Source organism: Eleginops maclovinus, chromosome 4 (genome assembly GCF_036324505.1).
Source record: "Eleginops maclovinus isolate JMC-PN-2008 ecotype Puerto Natales chromosome 4, JC_Emac_rtc_rv5, whole genome shotgun sequence".
Classification (NCBI taxonomy): Eukaryota; Metazoa; Chordata; class Actinopteri; order Perciformes; family Eleginopidae; genus Eleginops; species Eleginops maclovinus.
The window spans coordinates 28,491,654-28,508,155 of NC_086352.1; the positions used below are offsets into that span (position 1 = coordinate 28,491,654).

General features: G+C 41.2%; 2 protein-coding genes across 3 annotated transcripts; both read left to right on the plus strand.

The window, feature by feature from the left end:
* The first annotated feature begins 1,036 nt into the window (after window positions 1-1,036).
* foxr1 (forkhead box R1) lies at window positions 1,037-4,071 on the plus strand. 2 transcript variants are annotated; one of them, XM_063881959.1, is made up of 7 exons: window positions 1,037-1,266; window positions 1,459-1,551; window positions 1,796-2,016; window positions 2,410-2,478; window positions 3,005-3,132; window positions 3,479-3,711; window positions 4,000-4,071. In XM_063881959.1, the coding sequence occupies exons 1-7, from the start codon at window positions 1,134-1,136 to the stop codon at window positions 4,026-4,028; spliced, it is 906 nt and encodes a 301-aa protein (XP_063738029.1). In that variant the 5' UTR covers window positions 1,037-1,133; the 3' UTR covers window positions 4,029-4,071. The 2 variants fall into 2 exon arrangements, with proteins under 2 accessions (XP_063738029.1, XP_063738030.1); XM_063881960.1 differs by lacking the exon at window positions 1,037-1,266 and adding an exon at window positions 1,277-1,412 and having other exon boundaries at window positions 1,491-1,551.
* Window positions 4,072-5,363: 1,292 nt separating this feature from the next.
* Window positions 5,364-15,615, plus strand: LOC134863804 (uncharacterized). The gene is made up of 6 exons (XM_063882518.1): window positions 5,364-5,507; window positions 5,759-5,914; window positions 6,477-6,705; window positions 7,930-8,153; window positions 8,472-8,794; window positions 15,168-15,615. Exons 3-6 carry the CDS (start codon window positions 6,557-6,559, stop codon window positions 15,357-15,359), a joined length of 888 nt encoding a protein of 295 aa, XP_063738588.1. The 5' UTR covers window positions 5,364-5,507; window positions 5,759-5,914; window positions 6,477-6,556; the 3' UTR covers window positions 15,360-15,615.
* The last annotated feature ends 887 nt before the right edge of the window (window positions 15,616-16,502 follow it).

Sequence of the window (16,502 nt, forward strand, 5' to 3'; positions counted from 1 at the left end):
GGAGGCTGCCAGGTACCCGGCACCAGCGAGTGGTTTCAGGGTTTGGTGCCTTGCTCAAGGGCACCTTGGCAGTGGCTCAGGAGGAGAACTGGCACCTCTCCAGCTACCAGCTCACTCCATTGTTCTGATCCAATCGGGACGTGAACTGGCGACCCTTTGGACCCCAGTCCAAGCCCTTGAAGGCAAAGCCACTGCTGCCCCTTTTAAAAAAAAAATGTTTAAGAAGATATACAGATGTAGGAAAGAAAGGGATGCGTCAGCAAAAAGAAATCTCAGCAGTCAGTAGTAGGAAAGGATAATATTCATATAGAGTTGGGTATTGGTACTTTACAAAGAAGTTTTATGAATCTTTTTTGTGGTAACAGGTTGTAATACTGCTGCAAGTGTTTGTTTGCTGCAGCTGAATGCTGTGTTTGATGGGATGTAAACAGCTCTCTAATTAATAGAGCATTCTAACATGCAGATGTTAAGCAGGTTCACTGTTTATCATCTGAGTTTAGCATGTTGGCATGGCAAAATCAGCTAGTTGAACTACTCTTCCTAGACCCGCAAGATTCCCGATCACAAAAGAAAACAAAACCAAAGGAAAATCCAGAATTAAAGCTAGTCAGAGCTGCTTCAGTTTTGACATTCATAGAAGTTTCTTTGCAAAAGTGTTCTCTCTGAATTTAAATGCTTTTTATATAATATGCCAGTACAATTTAACTTACCGGTACCTTTTGTTTTAATACAACTTTAATTTCCAGTTTTTCCTGTGCTTTCAACAGCCTCTATCAGTCTTCATCAGTAGAGGAGGTTAGTTTAGTTGTCATGTGGCATCACCTGACGTTAATATGGAACATTATTCACAACGGTGGGATCCATTTATTAATCAAAACTCCATTTAGTTTCAGTAACTTAATTACAATCTTATACTGTTTATTATATTGAACCTATAAAACATATTGAAATGTATTAATTGCAAATGTAGCTTTAGCTCAGATATCTCCCTGATGGGTTTCAGCACAGGCTGAACTCTTTAGGTCTAATTGAGTCCAATCAGGCTGCTGAGCTCCAGCTGTAGTATCAGCAGCCTGTCAGCAAACCTGGGACTCTTAATCAGAGAGCTTCTGAACTGAACAGAAACCCATGAAATGCATCAAACCATGACCTTACAGCTGAAAACCAAAGCCCAACTCGTGGACCTGCACTGCTCTGTGGGCCTGACAGACTGGGACATGGATAAGGAGCTGAAACTGGCCACAACCACGGATCAGTTTTACTACGGTGACTGGTTTCCTTAGCTTCACTGTGGGTGGAATTATTGTAATTGAATCCAACAGCACAGTAAAACATGGAGGAGGATTGTTCATAAACCACAGATTAGGAACTGAATGAGGCGGCTTCTAGGGTGCAAGAGGTACAGATTGTCGGTGAGCATATGTTTGTGTCGATGTTTTAATCTTTCACTGATGGCAGATGACAAACTGAATGATCAATATGTGGTCCAGAGGCCTTCTGCAAGAGCCTCGAGAAGAAAAGACGAATTCATTTGGTACGATAAAACATCAGGTAAGATCAGAGAAAAACGTGCTTCATTAATGTCTGTAGCATCTGCTGATTTTAACAGCAGCCTGTTCGCTTTATGCAGGACTCACTTTAAAAGCGTTCTACATTCTGTGTTTTTACTCCCTTCCACATTAGCTTATTTTCCTCTCCAGTTGGACCAATTGAAAATGGATGTTACTTTTTTGCCAAAAAAGCGTAAAGACGTTCACTGTGGTTAAACCGTTCATTCGATTTTTCTATCCTCCAGACACCTTTGTGAAGCCAAACCTGTGGCTGCTGGTGAATCCCAATATTGCCAGCCCTATCCAGTACAGAGAGAATTCAGCAGATCTGCAGACTACCTGTGAACCTACTGATGAAATCCAAAAACCACTACTGAACTCTGCAGGGACTCGACGTCAACTTAGCACAGAGCTCAACATGTGTGCTCCTATCAAGCAGGAGATGCTGCACTCAACTGACTACATGGTATGGTATGCACTACAGACATCAACAATCAAATGTGTGGTGGCATGCTAAAGTTTACTTTGTGCCCTATTATGCCCCAAAAGCATAAAAGGGCCTCTTTAAACTTGTTTTGCAATGCATTATGGTTGCATAAATGGGTTTCTTGTACATGTACAAGCTCTAAATACAAAGCACATATTAATACTAGGTGTAAGTGGGTGGCTGGTAAACAGTGTGGCTACTTTTTAATCTACCTGCAAACAATTCATGTAAAGTTACACATGAGACCAAAGCCCTGCCCTGCTTTAAAATAAATACTGGAGCATACCACCTGATCCAAAAGCTTTCATTGCATTAATTCAGACAACTTGATGGTGTGTTAAGAATCTAATCCCACCATCTGTTGACTGCTAGATCAAGAATGAAGACGTGTCCTGTGCACCAGCAAAGAACCGACGCAAGGGAAGAACCCCGAAGACCAGGGTGAGAACACTGGGCTTGGAAAAGATCCATATTCCTTAAGTGGGGTATAGAGAGCTCTAGGATCGCATCCTTTTTCCTTGTTCTTAAAGACCCTTAAAATTGGCTCCAGCCGTGGCGCAACTGGCTGGGGCACCTGCACCGTATGCCGGCGACCTGGGTTCGATTCCCGACCCGTGGTCCTTTCCGGATCCCACCCCAACTCTCTCTCCCACCTCCCTGTCACTCTCCACTGTCCTCTCCGATTAAAGGCAAAAATCCCCCCAAAAATATTTTAAAAATAAAATTAAAAAAAAGACCCTTAAAATATATTTTCTTAATATGACTGATTTTTCAGATTTGACAAGTGTGAATATTTACACCTGACATTTGAATATCCTTGGAAGATGCATATTTTCCCTAAGAACTGTAGATTTGAGTTTGCACAAGTTTATCACCCGGTTTCTGAAATGTTGAAATCAAAGTGTCATTCATGAGCACCGGCAGAAGAGTGAATGGGCTTTAAGTGATTGTTCTACTTTGCCTTCAGGACAGTAGGACCCTGAAGCCAGGATGCTGGCCTCGTCCACCTTTGAACTATTGCATCCTCATCGCATTGGCGCTCAAGAGCAGCCATACTGGGAGCCTCAAAGTCCAGCAGATTTATAACTTCACCAGGTTGGAATTTGATAGTTTGGTAAAACACAGCCAACAGGTTTATGTAAAGCTTGGTGGTCTAGTCTCATTAGGGTATACAACATTCTGTGACTGTGATGGAGAGGAATGCCCTCTGAAGGGAACTTTTAGTCTTTGCAGACCATTTACATACACACTAACCTATAAAACACACTACAGGAGAGAGGAAACTCCAAAAAAAACATAATAGGGACTTTTAAGTAGCTAATGCAAACTCTTCCAAAATGACTGTCTCCTCTCTTTTTAGTAAAGTGCCTTTGTGTTATGTGCGCAATTTAAGATTCATTAGAGTGTCCCCATTTTTTTCATATTCTCCATATGTCCCCAGAGAGCACTTCCCATTCTTTCAGACTGCCCCAGATGGCTGGAAGAACACCATCCGACACAACCTGTGCTTCAACAGCAGCTTCCGCAAAACCTGCAACCAGCTGTGCCGAGATGGCAAGAGGAAGTCGTGTTTCTGGCACCTCACTCTGGACGGCCACCGTCGGCTGAAGGATGAGATTCGCACATTAGCGGGAGAATCCTTCAAGCAGCTGGAGAAGAGCATGTCCCGCCCAGGTATTTGTGATGACACTTTATTCTAAGGGAATGAATTTAACCTCAACCAACACTTCAGACTCCCTCCAACAGCCAGTAACTTTTGCTGAATGATGAGATGGTGCTTATTATTAATTCAGTTCAGTTCAATTTTCACCCTCAGAAAGTTGTTGGGTGGTGTACATATTGCAAAGTTGATAAAATGTTGCTCTTCAGGTTTTCAATCTGTAACAAAGACGGTATTTACAATGTCTTAATATTAAGACCGTATCTATAGAGACGCTAACGGCTGTTTTCTTTTTGTTTCAGATGTAATTCAGAGTTTATTTGCACTGTAAATATATGCATAATAAAACCTTCTATACAAAAAGTTTCCTCTCGGTTGTGCTGTGTACATTTATGAATGCATTTTTTTGTTTGTTGTAAATGCTTTGATAGCGTTTTGATTTACTTTACTGAAAATGCAGCCAGATGAATAAACGAGAAACTCAAACAAAGTGAACTGTAGCACAATTTCATTGTTAGGAGGACAAAATACTAGCATTTCAAATGTTTAATTGCTTAAATATGAAATTTGGGAGCTGCCACACTTAACATTTTCTTTGAAATACGCATGAATCCCATTGTTGAAGGGAAGCCTCAATTACCTAATAAGATGATGTCATCATTAACATCCTTAGTAAAAGTTCTGTGAAGACGATATGATTGTCCGATATATTGTTCATTTTGTGTAGGACTCGGTTGTTTCAGAACACATTTTCAATATATGCCGGTCGTGCCCCTTTTTAGAACGACGAGTCAGCAAACAACATCATTTTTTAAAAGGGATCCGATATTCAAAGTCACAAGTGTATACACACAAAATGTTCTTAAACTAATATCACGCAAACACTTGTGATCTTTACGTCTTTATTGAGACATACCCTTTAAACATTCAAAATGTTGGTGGTAAAATTAAGTTAACCCTTGGATTTAAACACTTCGGTAGCTCCAGATCAGACCTGCACAACGTTCAGGAGAAATGTTGGACTGTTCGTCCTCACAGAACTGCTTCAGTTCAGACATATTCTTAGGATGTCTGGTGTGATTGGCTCTCTTGAGGTCATTCCACTGCATCTCTATCGGGATAAGGTCTGGCCTCTGAGTGATCCACCCTAAATGCTTTATTTGGCTTTGGATTCATTTGTGCTGGGCGCCCACTTCTAGGGAGCAGGCACACCTAGATTGGCTCCTTTTTAAAGAAATGAGTCCAAATATGGATAGATAAATGATAGAACTTATAAAGATTACTTTCTTTTTTGCATGGTTCACATCAGCAGATGCCTGGAACAACCATTCTAATCTGGTTTTAATGATTAAAATGAGGTTTGATAACTCATTTCTCAGGCAGTGTTTGTAAAAGTCTAGGGTTTCAGATACTTTTCCAACCTACACTGTGAATGTTTAAACAATGTTTTCAATATTGAGAAGAACAAAATAATAGTTTGTGTGCTATTAGTTAAACAGATTTGTTCATTATAGTAATGGTGAAGATCAGTAAATGCAGGTTATTCCAAAGGGTGTACTTTTTCTTTTAACTGAGTCTTTTGGTCAAAGCAGGTTAATCTCTGTTTCATTTGCAAACAGTCAAATTGTGCAGAGCCCCAGAGAGCGGACAGTTTATCTAAGTGTGTCAGAAAGTCAAATGGTTGATCTGCTCTGTCCAACTGGAAGATTGTTGATGTGCAGCTGGACATTAATTGTTCATTGAGCAGTGTCAGGTATTTCTAACTGAGGATAACACAGCACAAGAGACGGCAAAACAAGCATCGATACAGGTAACTCTGACTCAAGACATTAACACTGGGGCTCAGTCAAATGTTTGTTAAGTTAATTGACAATGATTAAGTGGTTTTGTGTCAGGTACCTTTAATTTGGTATGTTACAATAAATTAACCATTCGTTTTTGCTTTAATTTGCCAAGATATTAAGATAGCCATTAATACATTCATCAGCTGTACAACTTTTGTGTTTATACTCCCTACAAACAATAGCGCCTCATGATTCAATGAGTCTTTTTGTACAACAGAACTCTGACGATGATGAACAGCGACCGCTCCATCCTCCTCCTCCTCCTCCTCCTCCTCAGCAGTGCTGTATCTGGACTAGGATCAGTGGTGTGGAGAAAATACATTTACGTCCAAGAACATCTCAACTGGCAAGAGGCTCAAAGCCACTGCAGGAGGTGGGGGTTTGCTTTTTATTCACATAACTATCCAAAGTTAGAATGTGTGGAACAACTTGACCGTATCACTAGAAATTGCCTACACAAATTATACATGGGATCATTACAGGCAGTACCATTCATTGTCTTGGATCCATGAAAAATTGTACTGAATTACCATCCAGTGATGTGTATGTTGAGGACTGACTAGCATTTTGGAAAAGAAATACATATTTTTGGTTCTTATTGGAAAGATTCATGGTCTTCAAAGAGGAATACTTCTAACTATAAACATCCTTCAAGGTTTCTTCTAGTATGATAAATAGTATAATTTCAATAGTGTATATATATGTATTCATGTCCCCCTCAGGATTAATTGTAATAACGTTGAGTAAAAGGTACAAAATAAAATCTTCTCATATTAATATAACATTTTAATATAAACCAAATATGTGCTAAACGAATGACTTCCCATTAGACTCAGCTGCATTTTGTGCTTAGTGATTAGAAAATGTTATTGCATGTGCATTTTCTTTTCTGACAGATCCAATGAAACTAAAACCATTTTTTTCCTTTTGTCCAGTTCAAGCACAACTTACCACACTGACTTGGCCACCATATATATGCAGTCGGAGGAAAACCTTATGAACATGAACTATTATCATGCCTGGATCGGCCTGTACAAAAACACAAGCGGTCATTGGGCTTGGTCTAATGGAGAAAACGCCACCCTCTCCTTCGATCCTCCCTGGGCACCATACGAGCCAGACAATGCCGCAAGCTGTGCTACCTGTCTTTTACAGTAATAAAAGGTACGACTCTAAAGGTTTTTTAAAGACTACAATGTTTTTACCTGTCAAGCAGATATTCAATAGTAGTATACCACAATGTGTTCTTTATTATTTTACTCAAGCAGCCACTCCAATCCTTTCTAGGTAAACATTTTAATCAGTTGTTACTCTTGTGTGATAGTGGAGGTCTGAGTCCTAATGGAATGTAAGTAAAACAGCTCAGGTTAGGTTGACATGGAGAGTTCTGTATCAGTGTTTTTGTCTGTAAATTAAAGTTTTAATTCATAGCATGTAGCCACTAGATGGCACACTGCTCCTCCAACCTTCCATTATGTTCACGTCAAATCACTGTGGTTGTCAGTTTGAGGCACAATTTGCATATGATGGTGTTGATTCCCAGTTAACTGACTAACGTAACTTGGATTTTAATCATAGCCATCGTGGCGTGGCATTTCAGCCCTTGAAACTAAACCCTAGGCTTGTTCTTACTTTGTAACTGAGCACTTGTAATTGGTAATGAAGTGATGCAGGGCGCCTACCATCAGACTTTGTTCACGTATTTCCAACTTGCATTTACTAGCAACAATTGAATTGATGACAAAACTGAAATATATTTTGTTACCAATGTCTATATACATTTAAATCACAATCCTTGTTAGCAACAGAACTGGCAGCAAACAAAAGTTGACATCTAAGTTTGCACCTTTTTTTTTAATTTGTAGGTTTATGCTTTTTTTATATTTAGTATAATAAAAATATCCATTTAAAGAAAAGAAAAGAAAAACTTGTAAGATTGATGGATTGATTGATGCTAATCTGCTGATTAATATGTTGTGTTGACAGCTAGGGTTTGTGTTCCTTCCAATATACTGATTGTGTTACATTAATATTATTGTTAATATTAGTTGCAACGTTCATTTTTCTAATGTCTGAGGTTTTCCTAGTTCTTTTGTTTTATATGAAATGCAGCGTTTGGGAAGTGTGTTACTTAGTTTGCGTTTGTTTTGTTTATTTGCATGTGTTTGCTTCAGTTGCAGCACATTGAGCTCTTTTGGCCACCATAAAGGAGAATAGGGAAAGATCTAGATTAGGAAAATAGTCGACAGAGGTTCAATGTTTTTATTTTTGAAGGAAGTAGACGATAAGCAAAAAACAAACGATGGTGCTAAAATAGTGAACTGTCAACACCTTGGGACCTTTTTTGACAAATTTGATTTATGCATGTAATTCTTCCTCTTTTGAAAGGTTTTATGGAACAACTTGTGATTACTATAACTTCTTCTACTGTCACGAGAAACACGGTGACCAATTTAATTACACATTTGTACCACAATCGAAGTCTTGGATGGAAGCCCAGCAGTACTGCAGGAGTGAGTTTGATGATCTGGCAACTTTCATAAATATCTCCGATCTGCATTCAGATATCAATGAACAAGACTTTGAAGTCTGGACTGGACTGCACAGAGAAGGTAAAAAAACCACAAATGCAACCCTGTGTGCTTTTCTGAACTACTCTTATCAGTACAGAAACTCATCCATTTGTAAATAATTTTGAAGATGGCGCCAAATCTGTGTAGTCACCATCACAAGTAGCCTACATTTAAAACCCTGCTATGTTGACCTATTATATTTTATCCCACCATAAACTTCATCGACTGTCTCTACCTGTCTTTACACTGAATTTCTTCTTTTTCTTCTTCGCCATAAAGCTGATGATTGACTGGAAAATGTATTAGATCGGTAAAACACACAGAGTTTAACATGAAGTTTCAAAATCTTTTCTTCAGGTGAAACATGGAGGTGGAGCACAGGATTGTCGGACTACAGGAACTGGGCATCGAATGAGATGGGAAACAATACCGACTGTGTCTCCATATCCTCCTTAGGTAAAAAGATGGCTACCCAAAACTGCTCTACCCGGTTTCCCTTCGTCTGTCTCAGGGACAACCTGTTCCTGGTGAAGGAGAACAAGACGTGGAGGGAGGCGCTGGACCACTGCAGAGCCCTTTGGCCAAATGACAATTCCAACTTCCGCTTTGAGTTGTTCAGCGTGCAGCCTGAAGACCATGATTACGTGATGAACAGGGTCCAAGAGGCTGACACTGAAGAGGTGGGTTTGCATTCAGTAAACATTCTAAGACATTTTACAGGTGAAATAATTTGGGTAGGAACTGCCATCTCCAACAACCACTGCTCTGTGGAGCAAATGTAAAGGGAAATCTAAATTGCCTTACAGCTCTCCTTGTAGACCAAACTTAGCCTTTTAAAATGTGTATAAAATCCTCTCTATTTTCTGCACCAAATTTACCTTCAGATACTTGAATTGCCATACTTGAAGTTATTACTTGACACTAAATATGTAATAATGATTAAAAACTCCATAAAAGGTGGAAAGTGATGGGACTCAATTGCTACTATCAGAAACCCAAGATTCAAAGGTTTATTTTCATAACATACACACAACTACGGTGTAGTTATGTAATGTATGAAATCTTAAATCGCAGGTTCCTTAACAGTGCAGTTACAAGACGTACAAAAATACATATAAATATATTAATATAAACGTTTTATATCAAGTTGTTGAAAAGAATACCCTTGAGCACCACCCATCAGAAGAATACATTCAAAGCCATAATTGTTGTAGTCTCTTAATCTGAATCAAAAATCGCGATCACTGTTGCCGAAGAAGGGAAAGGTCAAGGACAGTTTTGGCTTCAGTATAAGCCCAGGCAACTCATCAGGAGTTGGAGAGCTGTTTGAAAGAGGTGGACCAGTCAGGGCTTCATGGGAAACTCAAAGCCTGGATCTACCATTATGGTATCTTTCCCAGTATACTCTGGCCCAGGGGTGGACTGGGACAAAAAATCGGTCCCTGGCATTTTGGACCAGACCGGACCACCACATTCGATAACGCCAGCTTTTCGGTCTTTTGAATGTGTATAGCAACTGTGCAATTCTTTAAAACCACGTACATTAAGGCATGCAATGAGTTAACAGGAATCAGTGAGAGTGGAGACATTAAATACTTCCAATAATAATAATAATATATATAAATAATATATCTAATAATAAAATATATATATATATATATATATACACAAGCTAACATACTACCAAGCAGACAGAAACATAGTTAGCGGGGGAAAGACCCGCGGCGGCGGTGTGTGCGTTTACATCAGTGATGCTTGGTGTCGAAATGCTATTGTTGTTAACACTGTTCCCCGCTGGTGGAGTTTATGGTTCTAAGGTGCCGTCCTTTTTACCTGCCGAGGGAGTTTTCCGCCATTCTACTGGTGGCAGTTTATATCCCTCCGTGCCCTAACAACAAGGACAGAGAGGAGGCACTCAGTGAACTTTACAAAGCCATCAGTGGTCAACAGACAGCACACCCAGACGGCCTTCTCATCGCAGCTGGAGACTTCAACCATGTTAACTTAAAAACTGTTCTGCCTAAAATATACCAGCATGTTGATTTTCCAACCAGGGAAAACAACACATTAGACCTAGTCTACACAACCATCAAGGGAGCATATAAGGCGTCCCCCCTCCCCCACATCGGCCTCTCTGACCACCTCACTGTCCTGCTGAAACCGGCTTGCAGAGCAAGGGTAAAGGTTGCCAAACCGGTTTCAAAACAGGTATGGGTGTGGGTGAGGACAGTACTGCTGCACTTCAAGACTGCTTTGATACGACAGACTGGGACATGTTCAAGCAGGCAGCTACTTACAACCATCACATTAACATACAAGAATACACAGAGACAGTCACAGGCTACATCACCAAGTGCATTGATGATGTAACCACCACCAGAGCCATCACCATCCAAGCCAACCAGAAGCCATGGCTGACAGGGGAAGTCCGCACGCTGCTCAAGGCCCGCGACACCGCTTTCAGAGCTGGAGACCCAGCTGGGCTGAGAGCAGCCAGGGCTGACCTGTGCCGTGGCATCAGGAAAGCTAAACGTCTGTACACCAGGAAAATCACAGGACATTTCAAAGACAGCAGGGACTCACAGAGCCTGTGGCAGGGTATTAGGACCATAACGGAATACAAACTACCACCGCAGACCTGTGACAGTCACACCTCCCTGCTCAACAACCTCAACGGCTTCTTTGCATGCTTCGAAGCACAGAACAACACAACTGCGCAGAAACCCCCCCAGCAACGCCTCTACTTCTCTACGCCTCTTCAGCCTCCTGCCTTCAGGGAGAAGGTTCCTCAGCCTCCGCTCGAGCTCCACCAGGCTGAGGAACAGCTTCTTCCACCAGGCGGTCAGGATGCTGAACTCTCTCCCTCCCTCCCTCTCTCCTCTCACCCTCTCCCTCCCTCCCTCCCTCCCTCCATCTCTCGCTCTCTCTCTATCCTCCGTCCCTCCCTCAATCCTCTGTCTCTCTCTCCTCCCTCCCTACCTCTCTCCCTCCCTCTCTCCTCTCGCTCCCCCTCTCTCCGTCCTTCCCTCTCTCTCCCCCTCTCTCATCTCCCTCTACCCCGGCTCCCATCCCTCCCCTGACCTCTCCGCCCTCCGTCCCACCCACCTTTCCCCACAGCCTCAATGGAAATGTACCAGGACATTAATCCCCCTCCTTCACACACCCTTCCCTCATCCAGCACCAGTCACTTTCTATTCTCCGCTGCTACTGAAAAAGTACTTTGCACAAAGTATTTTGCACTACTGTCAAACTGTGTTGTTGTGTCGAACATATGTATATATTATTTAGTTTTTTCTTCTGTATACCCCTTTTTACCCCCGCCCCCCTTTTTTTTCTACGCTGTTATCTTTTTATATTATCTGTTATTGTTTATATTGGCACTGTGGGGCTGCCAGAAACGGTATTTCAATTTTATGTATGTATAACACATGTGGAAGCTTTGACAATCAAGTGGACTTTGACTTTGACTTTGACACATACAGTGGGGCAGAAAAGTATTTAGTCAGCCACCAATTGTGCAAGTTCTCCCATTTAAAAAGATGAGAGAGGCCTGTAATTTTTATCATAGGTATACCTCAACTATGAGAGACAGAATGAGAAAAGAAATCCAGGAAATCACATTGTAGGATTTTTAATGAATTAATTGGTAAATTCCTCGGTAAAATAAGTATTTGGTCACCTACAAACAAGCAAGATTTCTGGCTCTTACAGACCTGTAACTTCTTCTTTAAGAGGCTCCTCTGTCCTCCACTCGTTACCTGTATTAATGGCACCTTTTTGAACTCGTTATCAGTATAAAAGACACCTGTCCACAACCTCAAACAGTCATACTCCAAACTCCACTATGGCCAAGACCAAACAGCTGTCAAAAGAGACCAGAGACTAAATTGCAGACCTGCACCAGGCTGGGAAAACTGAATCTGCAATAGGTAAGCAGCTTGGTGTGAAGAAATCAAATGTGGGAGCAATTATTAGAAAATGGAAGACATACAAGACCACTGCTAATCTCCCTCAATCTGGGGCTCCACGCAAGATCTCACCCCGTGGGGTCAAAATGACCACAAGAACGGTGAGCAAAAATCCCAGAACCACACGGGGGGACCTAGTGAATGACCTGCAGAGAGCTGGGACCAAAGTAACAGAGGCTACCATCAGTAACACACTACGCCGCCAGGGACTTACATCCTGCAGTTCCAGACATGTCCCCCTGCTTAAGCCAGTACATGTCCAGGCCCGTCCTGAAGTTTGCTAGAGGGCATTTGGATGATCCAGAAGAGGATTGGGAGAATGTCATATGGTCAGATGAAACCAAAATAGAACTTTTTGGTAAAAACTCAACTCGTCGTGTTTGGAGGAGAAAGAATGCAGAGTTGCATCCAAAGAACACCATACCTACTGTGAAGCATGGGGGTGGAAACATCATGCTTTGGGGCTGTTTTTCTGCAAAGGGACCAGGACGACTGATCCGTGTAAAGGAAAGAATGAATGGGGCCATGTATCATGAGATTTTGAGTGAAAACCTCCTTCCATCAGCAAGTGCACTGAAGATGAAGCGTGGCTGGGTCTTTCAGCATGACAATGATCCCAAACACACCGCCAGGGCAACGAAGGAGTGGCTTCGTAAGAAGCATTTCAAGGTCCTGGAGTGGCCTAGCCAGTCTCCAGATCTCAACACCATAGAAAATCTTTGGAGGGAGTTGAAAGTCCGTGTTGCCCAGCGACAGCCCCAAAACATCATTGCTTTAGAGGAGATCTGCATGGAGGAATGGGCCAAAATACCAGCAACAGTGTGTGGAAACCTTGTGAAGACTTACAGAAAACGTTTGACCTCTGTCATTGCCAACAAAGGGTATATAACAAAGTATTGAGATGAACTTTTGTTATTGACCAAGTACTTATTTTCCACAATAATTAGAAAATAAATTCATTAAAAATCAGACAATGTGATTTCCTGGATTTTTTTTTCTCATTCTGTCTCTCATAGTTGAGGTATAGCCTACCTATGATAAAAATGACAGGCCTCTCTCATCTTTTTAAATGGGAGAACTTGCACAATTGGTGGCTGACTAAATACCTTTTTGCCCCACTGTACATACATACCATATATATTATATTATATTAGATATATGCGTGCATATATATATATATATATATATATATATATGATCAATACTGCATGTAATATTACTAAGCCTGTCTTTTCACTTTATCAAAATCAAACGGTTTCTGATCGCCAACAACAAGCAAAAAACTCTTTATTATTTTATTATATATCATATATATATATACATATACATATACATATATATTATATTATATATGCGCCAATAGGCTATACCACACAAACACAACGCAGAGTAGCAGCGGGCTGTTGCAGAGCCAAGCAAGAGGCTGAGGGCTACATACGCAATGTGTTATAAATACCTGCGTTTACAATACAAACTAACTTGGCCATAGAACATTAACCAAAAATACTTTATTGACGTTTTATCATTTTTATCAGATTTACCAAGGGGTTGGGTTGCTTTTGCCTACTCACTACAAGTGTTCTGAAAGGAGTCCAGTTTACCGCAGGTTTTACTGCATGTCCCTGTTCAATGTCGCCGCCACCACCACTGTCATCAGCTATGGGGGATAATGAAGGCCCTGCCGTGGCAAACATATCATTAATTTTGGCGAATTTGGCAGCGTTGGCTTGAAGAGCCAACTTTTTATTTTCTCTCAGTTTCTCTGCACCTCCTTTTCGGTTTCTCTCCATTTTCAAAGATCCGAACAGATTACGTTACCGGCGCACCGAACCAAAGGGGGGAGGTGTTTCATGATATGATTGGGCGAGCCCCGTGTCAGTGAAGAAAAATAACCAACGGGCCGCAGACCTTGCGCTTATTTATTTTTTTGCCGAATGCATTGGGATGGGAACTGTGACGCAGGGAAGAGCTGGCCTGGGAACGTTCAGAACTCATCAGTACGACTAGGCCAAGGCGAAAGAGCACAGCGGGTAGTTCCAAAAGGTGGTAAGGGCAGAAGAGCAGGAGGAGCGGACCAGCAGAGCGGTCAGCCTGAGGCAGCAAACGGGTAGAAAGAAATGCATCAATTTCCTGCTCCAGGCAGTCTATGATGTCCTGTCCAAACTCTTATCGGCAAAGTGGAATTCCCAAATTGCCCACAATGCTCAGGCAGGGGAATGTTGAAGCACCTCCTGAGCAGCTGCCTAGTGGCTCTAGGACAAGGCCGGTAAACCTGGCGGCATGATCAGATTCTGAAACCCATTGCAGAGACCATTAGCATAGGACATCGCACATAGCACATCAGCAGTTGCGGACGAGCAAGAACCTCCACACAGATGAAACCTTTCATGAAGGCTTGAGTTTTCCATAGTACCACAGCAACCAAGAATCGTTCAGGAATCCTGGTGGCCGTGCCGGACTAGCAGTTTTATTTGTTTACTTTGTGAGACAGCTGAGGTTCCTCGGGCATACTGTTGCTGACCACTCTGAGGCCAGACATTCTCCTGGTGTCAGAAAGGACCAAGAACATCATCATGTTGGAACTGTCGGTGCAATGGAATGACTGCATGGAGGAGGCCCATGAGAGACAGCTGTTGAAGTTAAGGAGCTGGTCGTCTGTCGCAGGAATGGCTGGAAGGCAAACTGACCAGGCTTTGCAGCAAGGGCTTTGCAGCAAGGGCTTTGCAGCAAGGGCTTTGCAGCAAGGGCTTTGCAGGGAAATCTTTTTAGTTTAAATTTGATTGTTCTGTGTTGTGTGGCCTGCTGCATCTGCTCATTAGCATCTCTCTTTCCCAGTGCTCACCAGAAAGGCCTATAAACATCAGAAACAGATTACATCAAGCACATTAACATTTCTATTTTAGGCTCTCCGAATGTACAAATATTAATTTAAATGGTTTGAAAATGAATACAAAGATTTATAAGTGCCCTTTCTGGTGGTGTCCCATTGAGTTTAATAGATGTCTCTTTATAATGATGATGTTCTATGGTATAAAATGCTTTGTGGACAGCAGGTGGAGGTTCATTATACATTTCTTCTCCATAGGTGTGGGTAGGCCTCCGTTTCCTGGCCGGTCATTGGGTGTGGGTGAACGGGGCGAGTATGTTGTATCCTGACCTCCCCCCCTGCCCCCCCGTTGAGCAGGGCTGTGGAGTCTTATCTAAGAACGACATGGGCAAAGTAGAGAACACAGACTGCACTGAGAAAAGGAACTTCCTGTGTTACAGCTCTTCCTGACATCACCACCATTATCTGCATCCGGGGTTCACCAGGGCGGTCAGTTCAACAGGTGTTCAGCCTTTCAAATCATCAATGGAAAATATGTCTTTAGGAATTATTTTGCATATGGTATCACGATAATCTTTCTGAATTGTTATCTTGTGAATTCGAAAAAAATCCCTAATCACCTCTATATTGAACATCTGCCTATTTCTTAGCTTTAGGCATGTATCAGCTCAGTAAAATATATATTAATAAAAATTAATCAACTGCGATACAGTAAGGTCTTTTTGTGTATCATTAAATTACAAAATTCCTAAATACATTTCTTCATACTTGCTCTTGATATGATTAAAGGATAAATCACACTTTCTTCTTAAAGGTCCCATATTGTGTCCGCTTTTACTAATCATAATTCCATTGTTGAGGTGTAGCTACTAGAATAGATTTACATTGTTCAATGTTCCAAAATCACATTGGTTTTCTCATACAGCATCTCTGTATAGCAGAGGTGTTTAATGCAAATTCAAAGAGGTCCAGTTTTTTCCAAATTACCTCAAGCAAAGGTCCGGAACATCAACATGTCTAACTGGCGCTATGAATGAGTGTGATATACATTAGCTGTGACCTAGTAGAGGTATCAACATCTGCATTTAATCAACAACTGACTGTCTCATCAAACTAACAAACTACACTTCAAAAACAAAAATATTTATTGTCACTTGAACTATACAGATATACAGTATAATACTGTAGATATTTTTAATGTTGCACTCGGGCTGCATTTAAAATAAAATACAGAAAATAAATAAAATAGCTTTTGAAAATGTGTGAATCTTAAAAGAGCTTAATTTAGAGAGATGAAATAAAGTGCAGCAGCAGCTTCAGTTTCCCTTTCTCTTTGTTAACCGTTTCACAACTTGACTTAACAGTTTCAGTCAATTATATAACAGATCAGTTTTAAGGTTTGTCTTTCTTGCCCTCTTATATTCCACTCCCTCACTGACTTTCTTTAGTTCAGTGGGAGAACTGAGCTCTAGCCTGTCAGGCCAGGATTTTAAATTTGGAGACAGATGGTTTTCACCGAACAGGAATGATGATGGTATTGTAGTAGAAATAAGTAGAAATAAGAGTATAAATTATCCTTAAATGAAAAAACAA

Coding starts and splice junctions, on each gene's coding strand:
- LOC134863804 (XM_063882518.1), top strand. CDS start 6,557: ATGCCTGGATCGGCCTGTACAAAAACACAAGCGGTCATTGGGCTTGGT. Junction 6,706..7,929: donor GTCTTTTACAGTAATAAAAG/GTACGACTCTAA, acceptor CTCTTTTGAAAG/GTTTTATGGAACAACTTGTG. Junction 8,154..8,471: donor GACTGGACTGCACAGAGAAG/GTAAAAAAACCA, acceptor TCTTTTCTTCAG/GTGAAACATGGAGGTGGAGC.
- foxr1 (XM_063881959.1), top strand. CDS start 1,134: ATGCATCAAACCATGACCTTACAGCTGAAAACCAAAGCCCAACTCGTG. Junction 2,017..2,409: donor TGCACTCAACTGACTACATG/GTATGGTATGCA, acceptor GTTGACTGCTAG/ATCAAGAATGAAGACGTGTC. Junction 2,479..3,004: donor GAAGAACCCCGAAGACCAGG/GTGAGAACACTG, acceptor CTTTGCCTTCAG/GACAGTAGGACCCTGAAGCC.